Source organism: Mirounga angustirostris, unplaced genomic scaffold, assembly GCF_029215605.1.
Source record: "Mirounga angustirostris isolate CCGP_5_RB_7025 unplaced genomic scaffold, mMirAng1.0.hap1 SCAF_8, whole genome shotgun sequence".
NCBI lineage: Eukaryota > Metazoa > Chordata > Mammalia > Carnivora > Phocidae > Mirounga > Mirounga angustirostris.
In genome coordinates this window covers 131,979,097-132,006,513 of record NW_026991716.1, presented here as the reverse complement: position 1 = coordinate 132,006,513, position 27,417 = coordinate 131,979,097, and the positions used below count along the sequence as shown (strand labels likewise).

At 36.1% G+C, this 27,417-nt stretch overlaps 2 protein-coding genes and 1 long non-coding RNA gene across 14 annotated transcripts in view; 2 read left to right on the top strand and 1 right to left on the bottom strand.

Moving 5' to 3' along the window:
• The window catches only part of RGS17 (regulator of G protein signaling 17), a 93,337-nt gene extending 82,833 nt beyond the window's left edge, over nucleotides 1-10,504 (top strand). For all 3 annotated transcript variants that reach the window (XM_064598233.1, XM_064598232.1, XM_045865778.3), the window contains exon 5: nucleotides 6,175-10,504. In XM_064598233.1, the coding sequence (XP_064454303.1) occupies nucleotides 6,175-6,363 (189 nt within the window). In that variant the 3' untranslated portion in view covers nucleotides 6,364-10,504. The remainder of the gene's footprint in view (nucleotides 1-6,174) is intronic.
• Nucleotides 1,267-27,417, bottom strand: part of LOC123836753 (uncharacterized) — a 33,308-nt gene continuing 7,157 nt past the window's right edge. Inside the window, exons 2-6 of one of the 5 annotated variants that reach the window (XR_008505427.2) lie at nucleotides 21,188-21,407; nucleotides 19,452-19,556; nucleotides 12,046-12,102; nucleotides 4,601-4,654; nucleotides 2,912-3,312 (exon numbers count right to left, since the gene is read on the bottom strand). This is a non-coding gene — a long non-coding RNA (uncharacterized LOC123836753). The other 4 variants (XR_006789054.3, XR_006789053.3, XR_010413811.1 and 1 more) reach the window with 4 other exon arrangements.
• Nucleotides 14,468-26,733, top strand: MTRF1L (mitochondrial translation release factor 1 like). 6 transcript variants are annotated; one of them, XM_045865773.3, is made up of 8 exons: nucleotides 14,927-15,065; nucleotides 18,707-18,801; nucleotides 19,468-19,547; nucleotides 20,791-20,974; nucleotides 21,686-21,849; nucleotides 23,399-23,516; nucleotides 24,938-25,074; nucleotides 26,275-26,733. In XM_045865773.3, the coding sequence occupies exons 2-8, from the start codon at nucleotides 18,798-18,800 to the stop codon at nucleotides 26,473-26,475; spliced, it is 888 nt and encodes a 295-aa protein (XP_045721729.1). In that variant the 5' UTR covers nucleotides 14,927-15,065; nucleotides 18,707-18,797; the 3' UTR covers nucleotides 26,476-26,733. The 6 variants fall into 6 exon arrangements, 4 of the variants coding, with proteins under 4 accessions (XP_045721733.1, XP_045721727.1, XP_045721729.1 ...); XM_045865771.3 differs by lacking the exon at nucleotides 18,707-18,801 and having other exon boundaries at nucleotides 14,491-15,065; XR_008505425.2 differs by lacking the exons at nucleotides 18,707-18,801; nucleotides 26,275-26,733 and having other exon boundaries at nucleotides 14,476-15,065; nucleotides 20,791-20,847; nucleotides 24,938-25,031.

Below are 27,417 nucleotides of genomic sequence, written 5' to 3'. Positions count from 1 at the left end.
TTTGGTTAGTCAAAGGATTGTTCTCCTGTCAACATAGTAATTACATTTGGTCATTTGGTCATTGCTGAGTAGCAAAAACAAATAAACCAAAAGTAGGTATTTGCAATTATAAAAGAAAATTGTTTACAAGTTATATTTTAAGCCAAGGTATAGATATATTTACTCTTGAACCATGACCTGACTCACTGATACACTCAGAATATGGCATGCACTTTCTGGCCACCCCAGAGCCCTTTCTAAACTATTACATCTCACTGACCTTTCTGTGCAAACACTTGTCAATCTCTAATCAGCCACAATACAATAATAACTGTCTGATGATACCGAGTTGTCACCTTCCAATTTTGTTTTCCAGCAGTGGAGAGAACATATGTTACATCAGAACAGCCCTGACTTTATAGTGGTAAGAGCACTGAACTAATCATTCAGGTGCACAAGATTCTGGTTCTGGATCTGCTTCAACCTGATTGTGTGGCCTGGGATAAATTAGTTCACTTCTCTGATTTGTTATTCAGTTGCTTTGTTTACCAAAATAAAGCTAAAAAGGGACACAGAGAATAGTAAACCAAATCCAGAATGACAGCTGTAAGGCTCTTTGCTATTACTCCATTCTCTTCACCAAGTGGCTTATCAATCATGGTTCTTACTGCTATACCCAGATTCAACCAGAGAATTTCTCTCAACACAATATTCAAAGCAGCTGCTACAAAGTAATTGGAGTTGGGATCCATTTCCCATTTGGGGGCCAGATAATCTGGCCTTTCTACCTCTGAAATTCTATGACTGTTTCTACTTATTCCGAATATTTTTAAAGAACATGAATATTTGAATCATTTATAAAATAATGACTGAACAACTAAAAATTGTCAGGATTCCATTCTTAACTAGAACCTCATTTTTCTTCACTAGACACTCATTTTATCTTAATTTGATTGAGTTCTCATGTTCCTCTTGGTTAAATGTAGAGAAAGTCTACATTCTCAAAATTATTTATATCTAGATAACTTATTTTCTTCATGAAGCCAGTATGCTTGAAATTACATTTCATTACTCAAAGAGTGTGTTTTATGCATTTTAAATAACTTGAGCAGTATATTATAAAATAGATGTTTGCAATCAGGAGACAGTATAACTTTCATTTTCTGGTATAGCGTATATTTCAAGAGGGAAAGGACAAATTTTAATTTTAAAAAAACAACTAAAAACACATAAAGAGCATTTTTCAAAAGTAAATTTTTTGTGTGATGTTCTCAAAGAGAAAATAAATGGGGGTAGTAAAGAGGAATTTAAGATTGATAGTAATCTTGCTGCAGATAGCAGATGCTGATGGCAGTTTATATTTATTAAATATTGAAAAGACAAACCCAGCAAAATTAAGAACTTTAGTAAAAATTCTATTTGTGTTTCCTGGGCTGGCTCATGCAACTCTTGAACTCCTGTAAGTTTGAACCCCACGTTGGGTGTAAAGATTACTTAAAAAATAAAATCTCAAAAAAAAGTCTATTTAGAAGCTATTATCTACTATAAACAGCATTGAGCTATTGAAAGAATAAGTAATTATAAAAAGACATACCTATAATGAAGAAAACTGTTCAGTTTTCCACAAATCTTTTTAGTGATGGCATTATCCTTAATCTGGGCTGTAATCCAGTCCTGTTACTACTTAACATCCTTATGACACTGAGCAGCTCATTTCAGGGGTCTCTGACCTCAGCTTCCTCATTGTGTAGAGTAATGGCATAGAAAAAGCTCAAAAACTCACTAAATCTCTAACTTTACAGCTCTCTCTCCCATGGTGATTTGAATAGTAGTAGGGGTTGTTTGCGTCTTCTGATTTCATCCTGAATTTCCAGTTGTTATCTGGGAGAAAAAAAGCAGTAAACCTATTTAAAATCCAAAATTATCTAAAAATAATGCATATGTGATAGACATGTGGATTCTGTGTTTGCAAGTATGTGCCTCTTTAAGCAAAATTATGTGAATTAGCACTTTTGATGATTTAAATTGGCTTTTCTAAACAGGACTCATTTAACTCTATTTTCTCAGATTAATTTCTTTGTGCATGCATATTATCAATCAAAAAATATTTGTCTGTTTCCTATGAGCCAGATACTGGGTTAGATGTTGGGAATATGTTGGTGAACAAGAAAAACATTGGCCTATCTTTTACAAAGCTTACATTTCAGGACAGACAAATCATCTCAAAAGCAAATTACTAAAAACTGTGAGAAACATTATGATGGAGGTGGAGGTCAATGGTATTGTTTAGAAGAGGGATAGTCAGGTAGGGTCACTCTGAGAAGGTAAAATTCAAGTTGATAGAAAGTCTGAAGACACTGTGATCAAAAATGTGTCATAATACTGAAGGTCAGTTAGTAGTAGTAGTAGTAGTAGTAGTAGTATTAATATCACTTTACATTGAGCTTAAACTTTGTTATTGACAAAATGGTCTCACATATATTATCACAATATAGGTCTCACAAGAATCCTTTAGCCCCTAAGGCAGAGGGCACCATTTTACAACAAAAGAAATAAATGGTTTCTCAAAGAGGTAAACCAACTATTGTAGGACACAAGCCCAAGGTCTTCTGATTCCAAATGTGGTGCCCTTTCAACTGTAATATGCTGGCTAGTAATCCCATTGCCTAGTATTTTCTTCATGACTTCTATAGACTTTTATAAACCAAACCTTAGAACTTAAGACACCATGAGAAACAGCAATCATAATCACATGCCTGAACTCTCCCTCAGACAAGCAGAATAAACTTTCCCATCATTTGGGCCATACCAGGAATATGGCTACTGCACTTTATCCAATGATCTTTGTTCCAAGAAATAAATTCCAATAGTTTTATTTATAATTATTTTCAGTAGAAATAATCAACACAAAATAATACAACTAAAAGTACACATGGTATAAATTTATTAAAACTAATAGGAGAATCCAATATTCTTTATAAAATTTAACATGAGAAAACCAAATTTAGTTAAAATTAAAAAGAATATCTCCAGTGGCAGAAGCTATCACTGGTAAAATTTAATATGAACTTATAAAGGAAAAAGAAAAATATCAGAATTTTACTTCCAAAAGAATCCTAAATAAAGCAACTTTGGTAAAATTAAAAATAAAATGGAAAAAAAATGAAGGAAAAAACTTAATCATGTTATCTAAAGAATTGTTTAAGGAATTAACCTAATTAATTTAAGGAGGGTCTCCACAAGGGAAAAAGACTTTCAGTGAAAATTCATCCTTTTCAGCATAATTCCGCCCCAAATGTCCATGAAGTCAAAATTTCCATTGCCTCTTGATGGCTAGAACAGAAAGGCAGGGTCAACACTTAGCATACAACCTTCTGGCAATATTCACCTATCTCGATGGTCTCCTCCACTGGGTAGGAAACGTAGCAAGATTAAGCAGGTGTTATCACTCAGTTTGAGCCAGGTTTTCCCAAGCCACACTAGCAAGACTTGTGTCTTCATTCCCTCCACTTTACCACCACACTCTTGTTGAACCTTCAGCTCTCATGACATTTTTCTTCTAACTAGCTTGTGGAGTTGCAGGTGGATATTTGTATGTTTGCAAGCCACTTGCTTTCCTCCTTCCCCTGTCTCCTGCTCCCGGTGCGAGTGAATGCTTCCCAGTTCCCTGAGGCCTCTCACAAAGTCATGTAAGCCTTGTAAACTTCACTGGCCACCTCTCAACACCGCCATTGTTCCCACCACTGCCACAGCTGCTGGGTGAATGCTGCCAAATCCGTAGGAGCTGTGTGGTGCCCCGGCCCACAGGAATACTTCTTTTTCTGTTAATGCTGTGACTGCTGCATTGTACCCTCCCTTCCCCCACCTAGATATGAGTCTGTGAGGACTGAGTACTACCAGAATTCCCATTGCCCAACGGTAGCTCTTGTCTTGCGCCTCTCAATTTTCTCTTCCCTTGGGATGAGTTCTTTATGGGAAACTCCTCAGGCCCTTAGTCACTGTACCCCAGATTAGATGGGATTATGAGCCATCCAGTTGTGCCTGAATCCTATGGTGACTGTGGCTCAGACCCATGCTGGGATCCACCCCCACTAACTTGTATTATAGATGTTCCACAATCTGAAGCACAAAGATGCCACCAGATGAAACTCTATTGTTATACCCATGGGGTTTATCCTTGTTATTTGACCTCTCTACACTTCTTTTGACTGGCAGCTTTTCAAAACAAGCAGACATTAAGGTAAATATTTTATTTTTTAAATAGAAATAGCAAATGAGTTTTTGTTACAGGTTACTAAATGTTGGATGACTTTCTCTGTGATCTTTCACTATGGTTTTTAATTTGCAAAAAAATAAAATAAAATTATACAATGAGAACTCAAGACATTTAATCATTCAAGGTAGTTTTATTTCTCTGTCTTAAGGTAACGGATATGGTTCCAGCCACAAACAATTATACTGTATTTAATTATGCTGTTATTTAAGAAATAAATGATCTTTTTTCTTTATCACTAATCTAACATTTCCCTCCTCCATTGAAACAAAAAGTTCTCAAGTTTGAAAGTAAGAGCAAAAACATTTACAAAAACAGTTGAGTGTATTTGATAAGATTTCACCCTACCATAACATCACTTTTCAGTATGAGATCAGCTTGAACTCCAGTGTCAACATATTCCTATTAGGTAGAAAGATAAACAATATTTTTAAATTAAAATCTTAGGAAAAAATTCTGTATTTTTTATTTCTTTGTACTGATGATGACCTCAGATGGCTTAGGTAACACAGAGAATAAAACCTTTAAATGATCCATTTCCAGAACTTTTTTTTTAAAGAATTTCTTAAGACAATATATAGTTCAGCCAAGAAACCTTTAATTTTTTCTGTAACGTTGGTCTAGCTAAGCCATAGAAATTTAGTCTGGATCACCATTTCCCTCTCATAGCACCGGTCTCTGGGATGTAGCAATCAACCCAGTTCCACATGAGCCATAGAGCTCAGGAATCTGGGGACACCCACACAGAATATGAGCCACTTAAGTCATTAGGACTTTCTCAGACCCCAGGCTCAATCCAAACAGTAGGGGAGAAAAGAAGTCAGAACCAAAAGGCCTTTTGCAAAATGCTTACAACAAAATGTTCAGCTATAAATAGGAAAGGTTTGTATAGACGTGAGTACATCATGAGACAGATAATATGGATCACAATGCTCTAGTCCGTGTTCAACAGCGAGGACTGAGGAAGCCAATCAGGACAAGTTTGTGTTGGCTGGCCTCTTAGGTTTTGCTAACATGTCACTTCAGAGCAGAACTTCCGTTCCCCAAGCCTGCCCTTATTGCTATTTATTTTTCCCCAGTTCCCTTTCAGCAGTCCTACCAGCTCCAACAGGATCAGCATTTAGTGATGGAAAACAAAACAAAACAAAAACTATCATTTGCAGAATTTAATTTATTTTGGCTTTTTAAATAACACTGTACTGATTACTTGCACGGTATTCTGAATTCCTACTTACATTTCTCTTTTCAAAGACTCCACTTCAAGCAATTGTTCTACTTAATCTTTAGAACAGAGATCTTTAGATGTATCTCGGATAAGGACCTCTGTGCCTTGCCAGGTACCCCCAGGACATGGAAAATGCCTGCGCTGGTTTTGCTCTACTACACCCTTCCACGTTCCTGGTTTCTTACTCTGATGCTATAGGATTTGTTGGGATATTAAAACTATCAGGAATCAGCACTTGATATGCTAATTTTTGCCAGAGAACTACTCTCTGACAGATTTTTACCTTGTCCCATCAAGAGAGTCACCCCAGCAGTTACCTAATAGGAGGAGATAAATTTGTCTTCTGGCTACGGAATTCTCCAGTGCCTCAACTATGAATAGAAATGGTCAAAAACCTGAGTGAGTACATAGAAAAGATAAATCCAAGGAAGCCAGGATATCTGTGAACTAAATTTCTGGTTTAAAAGACAAGTTGTTTTTTTGTTTGTTTTAGTTCAACTTTTGAGGAAGAAAAGTATGCAAGGTTAGGTAGTCTAAGAAAAGGTAACCTCAAAAAAAAAGAAAGGTAATGTCAAGATTTTAGGTAGTTGGATTTAACTCTTTGAAGTTTCTCTGAAATGTCACAAACCTATATTTACTTAATTGAAAGCTTTTGAAAAAAATTTTATTTAATGTATCTGCTCTTATTTCTTTTTAGGTCAGTCTCGATTCTCGAGTTAGAGAGGTGATCAATAGAAATCTGTTGGATCCTAATCCTCACATGTATGAAGATGCCCAACTTCAGATATATACCTTAATGCACAGAGATTCTTTTCCAAGGTTTTTGAACTCTCAAATTTATAAGTCCTTTGTTGAAAGTACTGCCAACTCTGCTTCTGAATCTTAATTTTCATTAAAAAAAAAATCATTTTGGAGGGCTGGGATGGGAAATAAAAGTAATTAAATAACACCAGAAACTGAGTTCCTGGAGAACTACAGTTTAGCATTCCTCAGGCTACTGTGAAAATACAACCATATGGTCTTTGTCTCCATTTTTATCAAGGTTATCCTGGTTAAGTTTGGAGAAAACACCACAGAAAAACAATGAATTGCCAAATTGTTTGTTTTATTCAACACTCATTCTACTTGCAAGCAAACTGTATTTGTAGTCCTATGAACAGTCTCCTAGTGTATCCCGAGACTGCATGTGCAAAGTAAAACTGCTTCATTTGCCATGTAGCTGTTGTAATATTTAATCCAATGGCATACCTTATATCTGTATTTAAAGACTTTTGTGCAATATGGTCTTATAGAAATAGTTGCCAAAAAAATTGGCTTTGGTTTGCATTTTTAAATATAATCTAAGACAGAAAAAGCCAATTTTTAAGTTGTAACAATGGTATTCAACACGCTATATACTGTGTTCAGTACACTCATTTTGAAGCCAATATTTCTGTACATGGAAAAAGAGCTCTTTATCTCTGTTTGTTGGGAAATCCTAATGGGGGATTCCTCTGGTTGTTCACTGCCAAAACTGTGGCATTTTCTTTACAGAATAGTTTGCTATGTAAAAAAACAAAATAAACAACAAATAATAAGAAGAAGAAAAGAGAAAAAAAGCACAAAACAATTTGAAGATATTCTATCTCAATGACAAATCAAAGAGTGATAACTGTTTTTAATTGTAATAGAAGAAAATCTATGTATATATCAGATGTCCAATACTGTAATTAATTTATTAAAGACTGGCTCTCCAGTTCTAAAACGGTTGTGTAAAGTATGTACTTTAGCAAGAAAAAAATACTAAGCTCGATAACTTAGTTTTGGAATATAAAAAAAAAGGATTAATAAAGGAATGCCTAAATGTAGCATCATAAAACATTTTGATGAATAGCATCTGTCCTGTGGCATATTTTCCTTGAAAGCAAAATCCAATGAAAAGCTAAGTTTTTAGCCAAGAGAAGTTTTGTAAGGGTTATGAAGAAGATAATTCTCTACTTCAGACCTTAACTGTTTTCATAGTATCTTCAGAATGACTTATTTTAAAAATGTTAAAGCCAAACTATTAATACTCATCCATAATTGAAAGGCAGTACAGTGCTCAAATCTTCTAGCTGCCATATTATTTTTGATAAGTACCACTAAATCTTAAAGACGGAATACTTGCCTGATATTGGCATGTTCTTTTGACATTCAAGAAAACAGTATCCCATCACGTGCACACACAGAAAAGTCAGTGTCATATTTATATCAAGGTGTTACATTTGAATATTAATATCCCCTGGAGGCTATTTTTTTAACTTAAACTTAATAAATACAGTATTGAGTCACCTAAAGGGAAAGTTTTAAAAATATTTATATCCACTGAGAATACTGGCCTTATATTAAGGATGATATTAAAATTATGGGTTTTGTCATTTTTTTAACTACCTCTCATTTTTAATTTATTAAACATTTTTAAAATAAACAAGTTTGGGGTTTTCTTTTTAAAATTTATTTTACTTGAAAGGTTGGCATCATAAGTTTCTTTTTCCATAAAACTTAAGACATTTCAAGAATTGTTTTTTTAAGTGAATTTGATTTTCTAATTTATATAGAATTCAGGAGATATGGTTAAAAGGGCTATTATCTATTCCCTATGCAAATATTTTAGCTGTTGCAGTGTTTGACAAAATGGGATTAAAAAAAGTTTGCAGAGTTAGAAAACAAAATGTTCTGTTTACACTGGCGTTGCTGACTATCCTACCATATTCAGCACTTTTAAATACATTATTTATGAAAATGTAGTTAGAATACAAGATAGAAAATATTTGTAATAATCCTTTCTTTTAATAAATGCCTGTTTTTGTCTGAAAGTGTTAGTGTGTTAAGACATACTTTATCCATGTCGATTAGATATTTCCTATTTGAATAATAGCTTTCAGTAATATGTTGAAAAAAAGATAGCTATGAAGATGTTTACAAAAAGTCCTATTTTTTTCCGAAAGAGTGAAGAAAAACCTACAAGAATCATCACTTCTATTGTGAAGTTCTATTGTTCCTAAATTATTTAATTTTTTCTTGAGTAGAATTGAGTTTATTATGCTCCTATGATGTATTCACATATATGTTGTAAAATCATACTTGTTGCTATGTTTGAGGCACAATAAATTGGTGCACATGACCAGAAAATATGTAATATACTATAACACACTGCATGCATCAATCTTTTTACATGTAGACTTTATATTCTTGTTGTTACTATATCTGATGGTGACCTGCTAGCCATAAGTTATCTTTATAAGATACTTTGGACTATTAGATGAATTGTCTGTTTGACAATACCTTTAATATTTTACCAAATGTAAAAGATAAGGGCCCTTATAAAGAGTCCTAATCTCTAACCTGGGCATTTGTAGAATACAGACTTTGAAGTTAGTATATCCTTTTGAGGCATGATTCGGAAGTTGGGTTGAGAATTATTCTAGAGCAGATTTACACATCGGATGTTGGCAGCCATGTTATGTGAGCATTTCTGCGCTGAATTCCTACTGGGGGGAGGGGGAGGTTTCTCATTTAATTTCAAAATGTTTGAAGCTTCTATCTACGAGTATGTGTGTATATTTGCAACTCTACCAATTTTTAAAGTATGGTGTAGCTCCTTCTGTTTCAATTACAGAGCTTTAATAAACAAAAAGCCCTCAACTGGTCTCTATGCCACCATTCCAAGAGCACAATATTTGTTATGATAGAATCTGATTTTTCCTAGTGATTATATTCCTCCCTGGGGACAAATTAGCACTTTAGAAGGTACACTTTGTGTTTTAGATTGTCAGGATATCTTTGTGTACTGTTAGAATCTGCTGATGCACACAGGAAGAGATGAATGCTCTTTCTATAGTGCCTAAATTCAGATGTGTCTATCATGGAAAGAAAAGTGAAGGGTATAGATTATATATAAATGTATATAACTAAATTGGAGAGCCAGATTTCTTCAGAGATGGATCTTGTACATAGGTCACACTGATAATGGATGGATGATGCCAGATTTCTTCAGAGAAGGATCTTGTACATAGGTCACACTGATAATGGATGGATGATGCTTCTTCTTCTTTACTCTGGATAATTGTTATTATGTTACCCAAAGGTAATACAGATGTTCCAACAGTGTTATAGGGCAGCTCTAAGCACAATGGGTGCACTGGCATATGAACAAAAATAGCAAAACTCAATTTTGATATCAATGTTATGGAGTGCAAAAATCAAGACCATAATGTGGTCTTTAAAAAAAAAAAAAAAAAAAAGTCTTAAAATATGTACATAGGATGACCAGTTCTGATATTTGGTCATGGTGCATGGGGTGTTTATTAGTATCCTTTAATGCTGCCTAGGTTCTTACTTACAGAATGAAATGCATATCATATATTTACCTGATAGTTCAGTTTTGCAAAAGGACTATAGCAGTAGGTAAATAATGTTTCTATATTAGGGGCAAAAACACATTTTCACCCCATTAAGCTGACTTAAAATAATACCTGATTCTTAACCTTGAACATATCCATTTTTTCTATACACTTTTAACATACTGAAAAAATGTCATATCGTAATTGTGACAAGTTACATTTGCAAAAAATACAACATGTCAGATGCTTTGAGGAATAAATACAGAAGGAAGAAATTTTAAATACAATCAGAAAATAGGAAAATAAGAACTCTTTCAAAAGCCACCTAAAACTTCTTAGGTCTAAAATGCCTATAGATAGAACCCTATCAAAAATGAATTTTAAAAACTTTGCTCTGGATACAATGGCATATTACTTTGAAAGGTAGTAAAGACCGTTCCACAAAACTTTCTTGCCTGTGTTTTTATATTGACAGCTGCTGACCCTATTTTTCAAAATATATTATGCAAACATTTATATTTGCATGCTTTTTTCAGTTCTTTTTAAATTTCTGACCGATATAAAATGCTTGTTCTCCTGAGAAAACAGTATTAAATCTGTAAAAGTTTTAGTTATTCCTCACTTGTTACAACTGCAAATATTTATCAATAAAACTGATACCAAAAACTTGGCTTCTGATCTTCCCTGCAACGTTCTTAATAGTATCCTTGCAACACATGGTAGTGCGTAGATTGATACAGTTGTTCCCAAATACCAGGCTTTACTTACAAATTTGAATTCAAGTTACATTTCTATCTCATGGGACTTTGGGCAAATATTATATTGAACCTCTCTGAGCCTGCTTCCTCATCTTCAAATGGGGAATAGAATACCCTTATTTACAGGGTGGCCATGAGAATTAAAAGAAGTCAACGTGGAAAGAATAAAGTGTTACATATATTATTACTACTTTATCAAACTTCTCCAGCTCAATAATTATTCCCATTTCAAGAATGTATGAATTAAATACCACTTTAATGCACTTTTCCCCAATTCTTTAGAAAAGCATACTTTAAAAATCTGATTTAATTATTCATCCACACTTATTTTAAGATGGAGGACTATATGAATCTGTTACTGCTTTGTTCAATATGATTCAAATTCAGTTTTCAGTTCATGAACATCATACTGAACCTACAACCAGAAAGTATGTTTCTTTCCATGACACACATACACAGATATATGTATATAGATGTGTGTATGCATATGCATGTATAATATTGTAGGTTTAAAATAAATGTTTAAATAAGATAAATAATAAATAAGTCATTGAAAAATTTTATTTCCAAAGGAAATAAAACAACATTCCCAAGGACAGGAAGAATATAAACATCAAATAAATTGCCAAATAAATATGGGAAATAAAGCTAAAACTAAATTATGAGAGACTGGCCATGAGAAAACACTGAAATTGGCACGGAATAGAAACATTCTGGTATGATTTTTTTTTTTTAAGATTTTATTTATTTATTTGAGAGAGAGAATGAGATAGAGCATGAGAGGGGGGAGGGTCAGAGGGAGAAGCAGACTCCCTGCTGAGCAGGGAGCCCGATACGGGACTCGATCCCAGGACTCCAGGATCATGACCTGAGCCGAAGGCAGTCGCTTAACCAACTGAGCCACCCAGGCGCCCTGGTATGATTTTTTTTTAATTTTACCATGAAAATATGAAAATAAAAGAATAAAAGGTGGTTGTGTTCATAAAATTTTTCATTAAACCTTTTAGTTTAGAATAGTTTTAGATTCACAGAAAAATTGTGAAGATACCACAGAGAGGTTCCATATACTGTACACCCATTGTGACATTTGTCACAACTAATGAACCAATATTGATGCATTAAGTCCATGCTTTATTCAGATTTCCTTAGCTTTTACCTAGTGTCTTTTTTCTGTTACAGGATTTCATTCAAGATACACATAATATTTAGTCATCCTGTCTTCTTAAGTTCCTCTTAGTTGCAACAGTCTCTCAAACTTTTTTTGGTTTTGAGGACCTTGACAGTATTGAAGTGTACTGGTCTAGTAGTTTGTAAAATGTCCCTTAATTGGAATTTGTCTGATGTTTTCCCCATGATTAGACAGGTGTTACCAGTTTTTGGAAGACCACAGAAGTAACGTGCCATTTATATCACATGATATCAGAGGTACATCCCACCATCATGACTTACCACTGTTAATATTGACCTTGATCAGCTGGTTGAGGTAGTGTTTATTAGGTTTCACCACTGTAAAGCAATATATTATTAAGAGATCATATTAGAGGTAAATGTACTGGACATCGAAGCTGAGCTAAAAAAATTCTGAGCAGATTCCTCAGTACTGCTGTTAGGTTCCATTAAATGACTGCTAACAAATACCATGGAGAAAATACAGTGCAATGGGAAAATAAAACTCCAAAACTATGTTAGCTTGAATATTCACTTAATGGAGGTGAAAGTGAATTTTTTTCCCTTGAACTATCTTTACTTTATCCTTTACATCCCTTGGATAGCAAAGACTTTAGTTTAATTGTCATAAGAGGTAATTTAAATCAGTAATCATTGTGTTGAGTGCTTTTCCATATTGCCCTCAACAGAACAATGAACACTGATTATTGAAATAATATAAAAGACTTGATTTTTCCCCCTTGCTTTAACCTATTTGTCATAAATACAGCTTCTTGTATATGATTTTAGGGTGTTTGCTAAACATAAAAAAATAATTTCAATGTGTTGGTTCTGTAAAATTTATCATATTGAATGTGTGCAGTTTTTTGCTACCATGTTCATTGTACTTAATAATCTATATCCATATTTTGTAGTCCACTCATAATAGTGGACCATAAAGGAATTTTGAATGCATGAATGCAACTTGAGACACATGCTTGGTTATTTTGCAGTGTCAGAATAACTGTAGGTACTTATAAATTGAATAATCTAGATTTTTCCTCCAATTTAAGTTGTTTTGGGTTTTTATTTCCCCATCCTTTAATCTATTTTATCATTTTACCTATGTACAGAGAATTTGAGCATGACAATAATGTAAGGAAATTCAGAAGTCTCACACTATTTTTTTTTTTTTTTTTTTTTTTTAGTTTTCAAAGTAAATCAAACTACAGTTGTTTTCATTTAACGATACTGTGGAAACCTATGGATATTATTGTAAAATGCACATGCATTACACTTTTTAAAAATGTTTTGAATTAATAAAGAATTCACCAATGTATCCTTAGACAAGTTACTGTTTCCTCATTGGTGTAACACTATAGGAGTAAAAGGTACACTTATTTATATTACTTAAATTGCTTATACATCTTAGGGAATACAATAATTTCTGGCTGGATTCTTCACAGCGTTCCATCAGGTTTTTTCACCTTTTATAAATAATATTCTTGAAATGACTTGAGAATTCAGCTGAGAAATTTATCATACTGCGTTCAAGTGACTCCCACCATTTCTATGGTTTAAAAAAAATTCAGAGTTTAGACTTGGGAAATAGCTGATTCTAATAAAGATTAAAAAACGACCTGATCAGTACTGTTCTGTACTCCGATCAGAATTAAAATGGGTTTCAACCACTATCTTAAAGAAAAACGATTTTATAAAGCAGTGTGGCTTGAATACACAAAGTGAAACGAATAGTTGAGGTAATCAGTTGGAGCTTTTAAGTAGCAAAATCTATTTTTGCTTTATATAATTTGGAGAGTCATCTCATTCCTCCACTTCACTTTGCATTTGTATGTAGAGCTAAGGAGTGAATAAGAGATAATGCAAGCTCATCTTCCAAGAATTTTATACCAAACCTCAGTAGTTTTGATTAGACGACTTCGGGATGACTTAACCTTGCCAAGGGCTCCCGTATTTACCACTTGATTTTTTAAAAAACAAACTGCAAGCGTGTTCAGTATTTCAGCTCTCTCAACAGTGAAAACATTTAGTACACTGCGCAAACCAGTCAGGTAGTGGAATTCCCGGATTGAGTCAGCCCTTGCATCCCCAGGACTGTCTTGGTTATATTTATACCCCCATATCCATCCCTCCGGTGGGCTGTGAAAAGCTCTTTTGAAAAAATGCAAAACGTTATACCAATAAACCTCGGTATCCCTGGCACCAATCCGCGATCTCAAGGTTTTTGGCGGCAGATGGAGGTTGGGCTACCGAAGGCGGGACTCTGAAGGTTTTGCTGCGCTGTGGTTTATTGGGACGTGGAATCACTCAATCTCTTTTAAAAGTAGCTATCGATAACTCGGAGTGAGAATGGACGGGCAAGAGACTCGGTGAGGAAGGAAGTCGTTTGAAAGCAAGTAAATTTCGTGGCACATAAAGGCAGGAAAGCAGATTTGGGGAAATCACTCTCCTGGTTGCCTTCGAGTAGACTAGTCCCGTCCTTACCCACCGTCGGAGAGACATGGGCGGAAAAAGAGGAAGAGGAGTAAACACACACACAGCGATGCCCCTCCTACGGATCACTCTTGGAGACGAAAAGCCAGGCTGGTACCGGAAAGGACTTCCGTGGCTGTGACCTCCACCCCGCTAGCGGACCACACTACCCTCCACTGCGGTACTCGAGATCCTCATTCAGTGCCTGGGAAATAAATCCTCGAGATCAGAAAACCGAGGGGCAACCTTCAGCATCCCCTTCCTGCCCAACACACCGCCCCAGCACATTCAAGGCGGCGTTTCGGACCCAGCTTCTAAACGAGCCGGGGAATCTCCGGGACCCACTCGGATCACTCCCCGCTCCGCCCCCTTCCGGCCTCCGCGAATAATAAGGCGTTTAAATGCTTGCCACAAAGTTCCCACCGAGGCTTTCGGGAGGCCTTTTAAAACTGGCGCGTGCGCCGGGCTGGTCACGGCCAGTTCTCGCCGGATTCCAAACTCCGCGCGGTGTCGCGAGATTCGCCATCCGAAACTTCCGGCTCTGGTCGAGCTCGGCGGTTGCCGTTCAGCTATGCGGTCCCAGCTTCTTCGGGGCGCTGCTCGGTGTTTGTGGGCCCGCCAGGTTGTCAGCCCGGCCCGCCGGCACCTAAACTGCGGACGCCTGCCGCTGGAGGAGCTGTTCGCTCGCGGCGGGCCCCTGCGGACCTTCTTGGAGCGTCAGGCAGGAGCTGAAGCCCAGTCGCAGGTCAGGGGGTCTGAGCTGCTGGCGGCGGCCAGACTGCTGAGCGAAAAGGAGCAGGAGCTGCAGGAGACCGAGCACTTGCTATACGGTGAGGGCCGGGCCCAGGGGAACGGGATTCAAAGCCGATTCTTGATTCTTCGTTTGCTTTTCCCACTATGCCCCTGGTCAGGTGTTCACACCTCCCCGAGTTAGAAGTTCTTTCCTCAGTTGCAACCCTTTTTGGTTTAAATCAGAGGTCAAGGCATCGTTGTGTGCATTCTCATCCCATCTTTTCCTGTTTGAGCCCTTATAGTCCCTTGACACAATGCTCCGCCCCCTTTTACAGAATTTAAGTTTATTGATTGCCTGCCGTCTGGCAGATCTTTAGCTCAGCAAGGACAAGTAAGGGACTGTCTCTGTTACGGGCTTGAGAGCAGTGTTTCTCAAAGAGTGGTAAAGAGACCACCTGCGATAGTGCCGAGAGAGGTGCATAGCCAGACCCTGGACTCAGAATCCGAGACCTAGAAGTTGGCGTTTTTAACAAGTTTCCTCGGTGATTGGGTGTGCATTCAAACATGGATGGGTCCTAAGTTTCTGCATTTCTACACCTCCCTTTGGCTAGCATGGCTCTAGAGAGGGTCACAGTGTATTCAGGGAGAGAAAATTAATACCACAGATGAAACGTGAGAACAGATACGTGAAAAGACACCTAGGGAAAGCAAGGAGAACTTGTTGGGAAGGCCTTGTGCAGGGATAAAGGTCCACCCTTAGAGGATACTAAGAATAGTTTAACCTTTACTGATCAAATTTTACCATACTCTATTATTCAGGCTCAGTTTTCTTAAACTATTTTTATGTATTAACTCATCCAGTTCACATACCGAACTATGAAGTAGGTACTATTAGCCTCACGCACCAGAAGAGGAACATGAGGCATAGATGTAAAATAACTGCTCAGGCTAAACAGCTTTTAAGGAATGGAGTTTGGATTGGACTGACTCCAAATCTTATGCTTTCAATCACTGTACTCTTTGTTAACCAAGGAAGGGGAAAGATTATGGAGAGTGGCAGGTTGAAACACTTTATAAGGGTGAGGGTGTGAAATACTAATCTAAAAAGGTTGATTTTATCCTGTTGGCAGAAGGGAGCCAGTGGAAGCTTTTAGATTGAGGGAGTGAATGTTAGAAATGGCTTTCTTGCTTAGAAAGCTTGATCTGAGGTAGTTTCAAAGGCAACCTAGAACGAGATTGCAGATGCCATGGAAAACAGAAGACTAATGCAATAGTCTAAGTGAGAGGTAAGGAGCATCTAAATTAAGTGATTTAAGATAAAAAGTAGATGCCCCGAAGTGGAAGAAAGAATTAACTGTATTGGGAAAAATACTTTGGGGGAAAATTAAATTGGTTTCATAGCTTAAACCAAGCTTAAAAATCAAGTGGATTTAAGGTTTAAATATTTTAAAAATCAAGCTATAGAGAAACAGAATGTTAGAAAATTGTTACTGGCAGAACACAACTCACCTTTATATAACGATAGAAAATAGCATTCAGCAATTCCTGAGTTACTTTGTCAGACACCTCTAATTACCAAAAAAATAGGGAACTACTTTTTAGTTTACAGCCTAGTGAAGAAGAGCAATGTATAAGAAGTAAAAATATAAGTGGATAAGTGCTTGTTTTAATTTCTGCAATAAAGAGCAATGTTATAAAAAGCAAAAGGTGGCATTTAAATGGATCTTGAAGGGAATACAGGAGGTTGCCAGACAGTGCAAGAGAAGGAGACTGAAGGCAGAGGTGACCTGCAAGAAGAAAGTACCAAACTGGAAGATTAGAGTATAGCAGGAGCACAGAGTAGGTGTGGGTGTCAATAATGTAATAGAAACTTAAAACCAGAAAGACAGTTAAGAACCCTTCCTGACAAAGAATCTGGATTTGTTCTTACAGACTGTGGGAAGTTAGCACATGTTTTTAAGCAGAGAAGTGACATCTTTTTAAAGAAGGATTAATGTTGGCCTCGGTGTTGAAGATGGATTGGTAGTATTTTCCAGGGACCCCACTGGCTGACAGGCCAGTGAGGAGGCTGTTAAAACAGTCCAAGGAAGAGGTGGTGGTAAGCAGGGACCTCACCAACAAGACATTCTAACAATAATCTGCATTTGGCAGCTTATGTCCTGGGAAGGGTGAAGAGCCAGAATTCTAAGAAAAATCTTAAGCTTCTGGGTTCAGAACATGAGTGGTACTGTAAGATGAGAATATAAAAGTTGGGTAAATTTTAGGAGAAAGATGTTTTGTGCTGAACGGGCAGCCATATTTAGCTAGGAGTACCTGTAAGGACATTCAGATAAAGAAATTCAGATGAAGATCATGATCTAGGAGAAAAAACTACTGGCATAGGCGAAAAACTGAGCCTGAATAATCATATGAGAACTCTCAGCATATACCTGATAAGGTAAAGCTTGGAAGCAGATGAGAGTACTCAGGAAGAATTTGTAGAGGATACAAATAAGACGCTAACAAAGACAGAAATACATAGTATTTGAGGAGCAGGCAGAGGAGGAAGTTATAAAAGATCAAGAAAGAACAAGCAGAACTTTGGGACCTTGAACAAGATAAATGAAGGTATAAAAACCAACTAAAATTTCAAGTTAGGGATTGTTGATACCTGACTTAAAAAGGGCTCACCTTTTCAGCTCACACTGAAATAAGCCTTTAGATTTGGCAATTTTGTCATGGGTGATTTTAATAAAAATGGTATTATTGATATGATTATGAAATCCAGTGTAAGAACTTGAGAAGTAAATGAGAATTAACAAGAGAAATAATAAACATGGCATTTAATCTCCTGAAGTTTGCATAGGAAAAGAGGGGGTGACAACAAGTCGGTACTTGAAAGGTTGAAGAGAAAAAGACCCTTTTACCTGTGATAGGTGCCCAGTAAACATGTTGATTAACAATACTGAATGAGAAAGAACTAGTGTATTTCCATTGCCTAGAAATAACTACTCAGTTTAAACCCTCTAGAGCCAGCAGCCATATATGGCTGACGAGCACCTATGATGTAGCTAGTCTGAATTGAGATGTACTGTAAGGATAAAATAACACAACAGATTTCAGAGACCTAATATAAAAACATAATTTTTAATATTTTTAAAGTACATGTTGAAATGATAATGGTTTGGGTATACTGGCTTAACAAATAAAATGTAGTATTAAAATTAAATTACTTCTAGACTTTAATTCCAATCTGCTTAGCCTTACAGAAGAACTGCACTTCAGAACTGAAAGTCACCTTAGAGGTCATCCAGCCCAGCTCCTTCATTTTTCTCAAGATAATGGAGACTCAGAGAAATTGTCAATGTTGGCCCCTAAGAGAACCTTAGTGGTTGAACTAGGACTAGAATTCATTTTTCCTTTTTCTGTTTCAACCCATTTGCCATTTCACCAAATTTCTTCCATGCCAGATTCTTGCCAGAATAATTTCCTGCCTTTCCACCAACACTTCCCATCATTGCTTATCTCACGGTTTGTGTTGTTACCTCTCCTTGAGTTAATGCTGCTTTCCATTTTCTGCCCATCCCCAAAATAAACACAAAAACAATCTTCTAGTGTGCTACCATTTTAATATTTAATCACCTAGTGTTTTAGGTTGTTATTCTTTGTTTTTCTCCCCTAGAAAATTATAAAGAAACTAAAATTATCTAAAACCCTGCCTTGAGAGCAGGTCTTACATATTATCATCTCTAATTCCCAGCATAGTTGGATCTTCATAAATGAACAAACATACAAACTGATACTTTGGAACAGTCCGATCTTTCACCAAAGTGAGCTGCTCAAAGAGAGCTATGTGTAAGAGCTAAAAAAAATTTCTCTTCTCTCCTTTCTCTAGGTTGCATGTTGTCCATAGGATAGAGGGATGAGAAGGTATATTTTGTAAGATAAAAATGAAAACTCAAAAGAGGAAGTAAAAGAGTAAAGCGAGTTGCGGGGGGAAGTACTTCATGTAAACATTCTGTGAACGTGAGGCAGGATCTAAATACTTGGTGGATATTTATTTTATATTAATGAAATGTTTGTTAAAGAGACAATATAACTTTCTATTTTTTAATTCCATTGTGGTTTAACTGATGGAACCTTCAATTCCCCTTCTGGTTTAACTACTCATTGTATTTGTTAGTAGTCTAAGTTGGAAAACTAAAAGCATATTTTTTAATACGAATATTTCATGGAGGTAGAATTATAGAATAGTTTAATAGCTTCTTTATTTTTTTGTAGATTCTTTTTATTTTCCTTATACTTCTGTCATCAGGAAAAATGTTTTTTGTTTTAAGTTAATAAAATAAAATAAATAAAAACTAATGCATAAAATGCCACTTTTAATTAATGGCAGTTATTAAAGGACAAGAAAGACATTTTATTTTTCCCTTCAGCTACAATAATAATAAAATAATGACTTTGAATTCTGTTGGCAGTTTGACATTAAGGAAAACTTAACTTACTGCTTTATTTTCGCAGATGAAAATGAAGACTTAAGGAAACTTGCAGAAAATGAAATAAGCTCACGTCAAAAAGAAATCACTCAGCTGAAGCATCAGGTATGGTATCTGCAAAGAATAAAAAGCATTTGTGCTATTACTTCTAATGAATTTTATTAGAAGTTTATAAAAACAACTCAAGAACTAAGTAGCTTGTTATTATTTAGAATTATAAACTTTTTTAAAGCAGGAAAAAGCCTACTCCATGTGGTCCTATTTTTATCATACCAAAAGGATTGGAGAGCCATGAAAAAAAGGTGACTGTCAACGTTGATAGGATTTTTTGGAAAAGTAATGAAATAAATATCAGTATTATATCTGCCCCCTCTTTAGGTTATTTAAGAGAGGTGAGGGTGGGGGTAGACAATGGGTAGAAGAGGTTATGGAGGAGTGGTAGATAGTGAGCTGCTTGGCAGCAGGAATATTTCTTTACGTTTGTGTCTCTGGCAGTATTAGAGTGCCAGGCCTAGAGTGGGCCCTTGGGCTTTTAGAACTGAATTGTGGTGCTTTGGTTTTATATCTAGGAGAATCCATAGGCATTAGATGAATAGTAATCATTATATTAAATAAGAACCACTCTTTGCTCATTCTGGAAACCAGAGCTTAAAGATTTACAGTAGTTATCTCTGAGGATATAAGTAAAAGGACATGGCGAGGTGAGGAAGGAGCCCAGAAAAGGGGGAGCTTAATTTAAAGATTCTGTCTTTAATCAAATAATGGACTCATCAAAAGTTAATGTCCTTACCACCCATTCCAGAGGGAAAGTTCCACTATGAAGTGAAAAGTCTCATGTAACTTGCCTTCTACCCATTTTCTAATTTTGTGAAATAAAAGGACATATGTTCTCTTCCAAATTAAAGAAGCTTAAGAAGATACAATGTGAGGGTTTTTTTTTCTTTTCTGCTGTAGTAAGCTATAGATTTCAGAAGGATAGAGTTAGAATCTTCTTTTGCATTCTATACAATATAGTGTCCTACTCACAAACTCTTAATTAACTGAACAGAGAACTCACATAAAATTATACATGAACATCAAAAAGAAACAAAACAATGCAATGCAATATAAGTTTCAGCTGGACCTTACAGCATTTATAATATAGTTGTTATACTAATATTTTATAGAAGTTATGCATTACTAGATGGTTCTCATTGGCAAGATAGTTGAAGAGCAATCAGCAATACTGTTTGCTTAGAGAAACTTTAATACAGTATTTAAAATCCTGCATCTAATCATTTAGCTTTATTTTTTGTTAAGTTTTAAATAATTCCTAATTATAGGAGGGGTGATATTTTTGTATTTACAGATTATTTTACTTTTGGTTCCCTCAGAAGAAACAGATGAAAATGATTTGATCTTGGAGGTAACTGCAGGAGTTGGGGGTCAGGAGGCAATGTTGTTTACTTCAGAGATGTTTGATATGTATCAGCAATATGCTGCATTTAAAAGATGGCATTTTGAAACCCTGGAATATTTTCCAAGTGAAATAGGTCAGTAAACTGTTTAAGTCGTTTTGGGAAGAGTACAGATTTAGTTTATCTACATGTGTACTAGGATAAGGGTTGGAAAGACTACGACTAAGCTTTAGAATTTATTGATAAGGAAGCTTACCTGATTTTATGCTCATCATTCACTTAATAATTTTGAATACAAATATGCCAATTTTGAAGTGGTCTATAAGATGTTAGTCATTCACTACTCACCATTAAATGATTAATGGTCTTTTAAAAGGGGCCTTTTAGGGGCGCCTGGGTGGCTCAGATGGTTAAGCGTCTGCCTTCGGCTCAGGTCATGATCTCAGGGCCCTGGGATCGAGCCCCGCATCGGGCTCCCTGCTCAGCGGGGAGTCTGCTTCTCCCTCTCCCGCTCCCCCAGCTTGTGTTCCCTGTCTCGCTGTGTCTCTCTCTGTCAAATAAATAAAATCTTTAAAAAAAAAAAAAAAAAAAGGAGCCTTTTAGATATGTTATTCAATCAGTTCATTAATACCATAAATGCTTTATGTTTAGTGGTTGTTAGCAATAAAGGTATTAAATATTAAAACACTGAATATCATGGACTTGCTAAGGTTTTTCAATGTGTTTTACATTCTGTATGCTTCTGTTGTTTTGTAGCTCTTTTCAGTGTAATTTCAAGATGGTGGAAGTGATGGTCAGTTGTTTATAAATCACAAGAATAATAATTGTTTTCCAATTATTTTCAAGGTGGCCTTAGACATGCATCTGCCAGCATTGGGGGTTTAGAAGCCTATAAGCACATGAAATTTGAAGGTGGTGTGCACAGAGTACAAAGAGTGCCAAAGACAGAGAAGCAAGGCCGCATCCATACCAGCACCATGACTGTAGCAATATTACCCCAGCCAACCGAGGTAAGGCATCACAGTCTCGCCTTGGAATCCTGGGCTCAGCACTGCCCCCATAGTAACAACTCATTTTACTAAACTGATATTTAGTACTAAATTCCTTTTCTTATCATTTGGCCTTCATCACATATTTTGGGTTTTTTGGAGAATCTCTTACCTCCGTCCAAAAAGTGTGATTTCACAACAGATGGTAACAATTTATGAAGATGTATAAAGGACCTAATGTTGCACTATTCATTAATTTTTCTCCACCACTAAGCTTAAAGTAGTTATTCTGAGATCATCTCTATAGAAGAAACATTATTAATCTACTTTAAATAGGGTTTACTGATTACTTTCATAACGATTTTTGCTTTGTCTGACTTTCCCAGTGTTAATAGTAAGAGTCGTGTTTTAATAAGAGTAACTACTTAACAGAATTGCTGCTTCATAACCCAATCACACTAAAATGGAAATATATTGTAACAGTGCTCATAATGAATACGCTTCATTCTCACAAGCAAATTCTCAGTTTATGTATTTGTAAAAAAAAAAAAAAAGTTGTTTTGCTTCCATTCGTTCTGCTGAAAGTGGTAAGAAATATATGACTTGTTTTTCCAGGATGAAGTATGAATGACTGGTGGAAAAGGAAGTTTAATTGAGGGTTTCTATTAATTTGGGGGAAAGGTGCTGTTTGACTCTAAATTCCTTTCTTTAGATCTAATTTTTGTGTAAATCCTAGATGTGGCACAGAACAGTTAAGGAAGAGCATGCAGTAGAATACATGGCAGGAGCCACATCTAGATCCTAGTCATTTTGGTTTAAGCATGTTGGAGATGGAAGTGGTTTACAGGAGAAGATGGGCCGAAGTCCATATTTAATGGTTCTAGCAACCGTACAAAGGAGCCACGTAGGGAGACACTGAGGGCCTATGAATGGTAGGAGGCCTGCTGCCAGGGTTGTGGACGTGTCACAGAGGGTCCACAGCTGTTCATGAAACAGAGCTTTTTAAATCTAGTGTTCCAGACGTAACACGAGCATTACATTGATGTTGGATCCCAGTGTATGTATGACTTCTTGGCTTTGCCCTGTGCTGTTCTCATGTGCCTCTCCCCTGCCTCCAAATATGTTTAAGTCCTCCTTTATTTAAAATTAAACAAAATAAGTCTTCCCATTGTTCTTAAACTAGCATTGTTTTTTTCCTGTGTTGTCTTTTTAAACTCAGAAATAATCCACAGAAGCTCACATTAGTTCCTGTATTCCCATTTCTAATATTAACTAAGTTCTTCTGTTCATGTGGTAAGGAGAGGGTAATTTTACAGAGAAGTCTAGTTTTTGAGGATTTGGAGGGCTTGTTTTTGTTTTGTATTATATTTTGATCCACCACTCTTCTAAAAAATAGACGTTTTAAAAATGGTATTCCAACTACTTTATGTTCTTAAAATTAAAACCTTCTTAATCTTCTATTAATTCTATACATGACATGTATTTATATTTATAAATGGGTAGTTCTTGCCTTTGAACAGTTCATATACATGTGATATTTTTAAGTCCCAGTATTTCCTCTTGTGTATAGATTAATCTGGTGATTAACCCAAAAGATTTGCGAATTGATACTAAGCGAGCCAGTGGAGCTGGAGGACAGCATGTAAATACCACGGACAGTGCTGTCCGGATAGTTCATCTTCCAACAGGTATGTACTTATCCCTTCAGCATGAAACTTTGAAGAAAGAAATCAAATTCTGAATAACTTGACTAATTCTCCACTGTAATAGATCCTTAATTACCAGAATATATACTATTATTATAGTATATATTATTATTAAATACTTCATTTAGAATCCTTAGATGAAACTCTGCAGGATAATTGCAAAGCCAGGAAGACGGAGGGATCTAAGCCCAGAGAATTTCCATACTGGTGACCATAAAGAAAAGGTGTGGAGAGTGCTTCCAGGTAGCTTCCTGAAGCTTATACTTAGTAAATATCACTATTAAAAGAAAATCCGGGGCACCTGGCTGGCTTAGTCAGGTACAACATGTGACTTTTGATCTCAGAGCTGTGAGTTCAAGCCCCACATTGGTGTGGAGCCTACCTAAAATAAAAAAATATAGGGGCACCTAGGTGGCTTGTACTCTCCCTCTCTCTCTGGCAAATAAAATCTTTTTAAAAATTTTTTAAAATTTAATAAAATAAATAAATTAAAGAAAATCCTCAGAATGAAGTCATTATCATAGGTTCTTCTTTATCAGAAAGTGCTCTAAATCACTATTTCTTAGCCTTCTTTGAAGGGAGGAGACATAGACTCCTTTGAGAAAATGAAAGTTTGGACTCGCTACCTAGAAACATGCTCACCTGCAAAATTCTGTACTTAACTTCTAGGCCTGCTTCTCCATGAAGTCCACCCACAAACCTCCAGCAGTTCTGACTGTAGATAGGCAGTGGAGCTATATCTAACTATTTCTTAAGTCTTCTGTCTGCTATCAGGGAGCACTAAATGTGCTTTACAGTCATTACTGCAGAGATTTACATGTGGTAAAGCATGCAGATAGCAAACCTCTGTTACCTAGAAAGAATACAGGAATCTCTTGCTGTGACCAGTCTCAAATAGGCATAATTCCCATGGATCAGCAGTGGTTTATAGGAGCAGACTGATAGGTTTTTGTTTTTTAAAATATGAGGAAATCCTCGAGTTAAACTTTATGATGTCCATGTAATACATAGTATGTAAACAGGAATAGGAAAAAAATGGATGAAAATCCTCATAAAAATGTGAATAGTGACTATCTCTAGTAGTAGGATTAGCTTTATTTTTGTTCAGTGATGAGTAATTATTACTTTAAAAAAATTATGGTGGCTAGCTAAGGGTATGGGAAAACAATCCATATTAAATGCTTAGTGCTTATTGTTCAGTATGTCTGCCTCCAATATGAATATATTTTCAGTTTTCTAAGAACCCTATAAAAGTCATTTGTTAATAGTCTTCCTTTTTTATTAGAGTTCTGTTTTTTCTCCTTATAAGGGTAGAAGAAAAAGAAGGAAAAAGAGTATTCCTTGATAATAAATGAAGATTTTTCCTATTAAAACTCTTTAATAATTCTCATAACACTATTCAGGTGTTGTTTCTGAATGCCAACAAGAGAGATCTCAACTGAAAAACAGAGAGATGGCTATGAAGAAGCTACGTGCAAAACTGTACAGCATGTATCTGGAAGAAGAAACAAGTAAAAGATACAGTGCTAGAAAGATTCAGGTAAAACTGTATTTAAAAGATGCTCTGAAGGATAAAAGTATTTTTAGATAACCCAGTTTTTATACATGTTAAAGTTATTCCAATGTATTTGTTAAAATAAGGAAAGAGGGGCGCCTGGGTGGCTCACTCGGTTAAGCGTCTGCCTTCGGCTCAGGTCATGGTCCCAGGGTCCCGGGATCGAGCCCCGCATCGGGCTCCCTGCTCAGCGGGAAGCCTGCTTCTCCCTCTCCCACTCCCCCTGCTTGTGTTCCCTCTCTCGCTGTGTCTCTCTCTGTCAAATAAATAAATAAAATCTTAAAAAAAAAAAAAAAAATAAGGAAAGAATTCAAGTAGCTCAACCTAGGGTTATCTTTGTTTTATAGTAATTTTAAATCCCTACCCTGGTTTCTATATTCAAGGGCTTTTCTCAGACTTTTATTATTTTTTTTTAAAGATTTTATTTATTTGAGAGAGAGAGACACAGCGAGAGAGGGAACACAAGCAGGGGGAGTGGGAGAGGGAGAAGCAGGCCTCCCACCAAGCAGGGAGCTCGATGCGGGGCTCGATCTGAGGACCCTGGGACCATGACCTGAGCCGGAGGCAGACGCCTAACGACTGAGCCACCCAGCGCCCCCTTTTCTCAGACTTTTAATCAAAGTTCTAAAAAAGGATATATGGAATTCCCATTTTTGAATCCTTTGAAAATTATGGAAGAAAGTTGGAAAGCAAACTGAACTACTTTCTTCCTGTTTGGTATTTAATTTTATAATTACACAGCCCTTTATTAATTTATGGGAATTTATCACTGTCATCACTGAAAATGATCAGATTAATTCACAGAGATTTTACATATATATATGTATATATTTAGCTACCATTTGAATACCATCTCTGTGCTAGGCTGTATGTTTACATCATCATGGTGTAGTAGCTATTACTTGTTTGTATTTTATGGATAGGGAAACTAAAGTTGAAATAAATGCCTGAAGTCATAGAGCACTGAAATGGCAGAGAGAAGATCAGCTACAAATTTGTCGGCCTTTAAAGCCAGTATTCCTTTTTTTTTGTTATGTTCCTATGTTATTTGAGGATTCAAAATGTTTAAAACTTGGTTCTTACATTGTGTTTCAAATTATAAATCAAGAGCTTAATCTCCAGGTAAGTTAAATTTATAGGTTTAGTTGCCCTGAATCTAACTGTATCTCATATCTTTTTATATAGGTTGGAACTAAAGGAAGGTCAGAGAAAATAAGAACATATAATTTTCCACAGAACCGGGTCACAGATCACAGAATAAACAAGTCACTTCATGATCTTGAAACTTTCATGCAAGGGGAGTTTCTGCTGGATGAACTTGTACAGTCCTTGAAGGACTATGCTGATTATGAATCTTTAGTAGAAATTATTTCCAAAAAAGCTTAAATTGATTTATTATTAAAGACTTTTATAGCTGGGGCGCCTGGGTGGCTCAGTTGGTTAAGCGACTGCCTTTGGCTCAGGTCATGATCCTAGAGTCCCGGGATCGAGTCCCACATCGGGCTCCCTGCTCAGCTGGGGGTCTGCTTCTCCCTCTGACCCTCTTCCCTCTCATGCTCTCTGTCTCTCATTCTCTCTCTCAAATAAATAAATAAAAATCTTAAAAAAATAAAATAAAATAAAGACTTTTATAGCTTATGAAAATTCACAGCAAATTACATTGTGTGTAAATACTCACTAGTATTCTCTTAAAAAAAATGAGTTAACTCAGCTGGAAGTAATGTGTATATTTTTAAGACATAATTTACATAAATCTTCTCTTAGGGTATTAGTAAAAAAGTATACAATACAATCATGACTCTGGTTATATATTTTGGACTCTTCCTATGAGAAGTACACAAATAAAAACAGTACTTTGTTTTATGTAAAATGTTTAATAAATGATCACAAATTTGGGATAACTAATGAAAAACCTCAAACATAAAATAATAGTAATATGATGATAAATACTGTATTAGTCAAAGTCCAATTAAGAGACAGAAACCATACCATGAATTTGAACAGGGATAATTTTGATAAGAATTTTTAACTGATAATAGGATAAGCTATTAGGGGATAAGAGTGAACTCATACACGAAGACTGAGAAAGAGTACCCAAGGGAAGAACACCTTTGGAAGGGGCTTCCCTTCCCCCAGAGGTGGAATCAAGCCTACTGGAGAGAGCGTGGCTTTGGCCCACTTAACAGAAAAGTTTCCTGGGCTGCCCTGGGCCAGAGCTGGTCTGCAGGTGGTGGTGGATCAGGCCTTGCAAACAGAAAACCCTCTGGAATGGTAAGCAAGCAGCCTCCCACCCAGGGTGTCAGCAAAACTTGTTATTGGGTTAAGCAT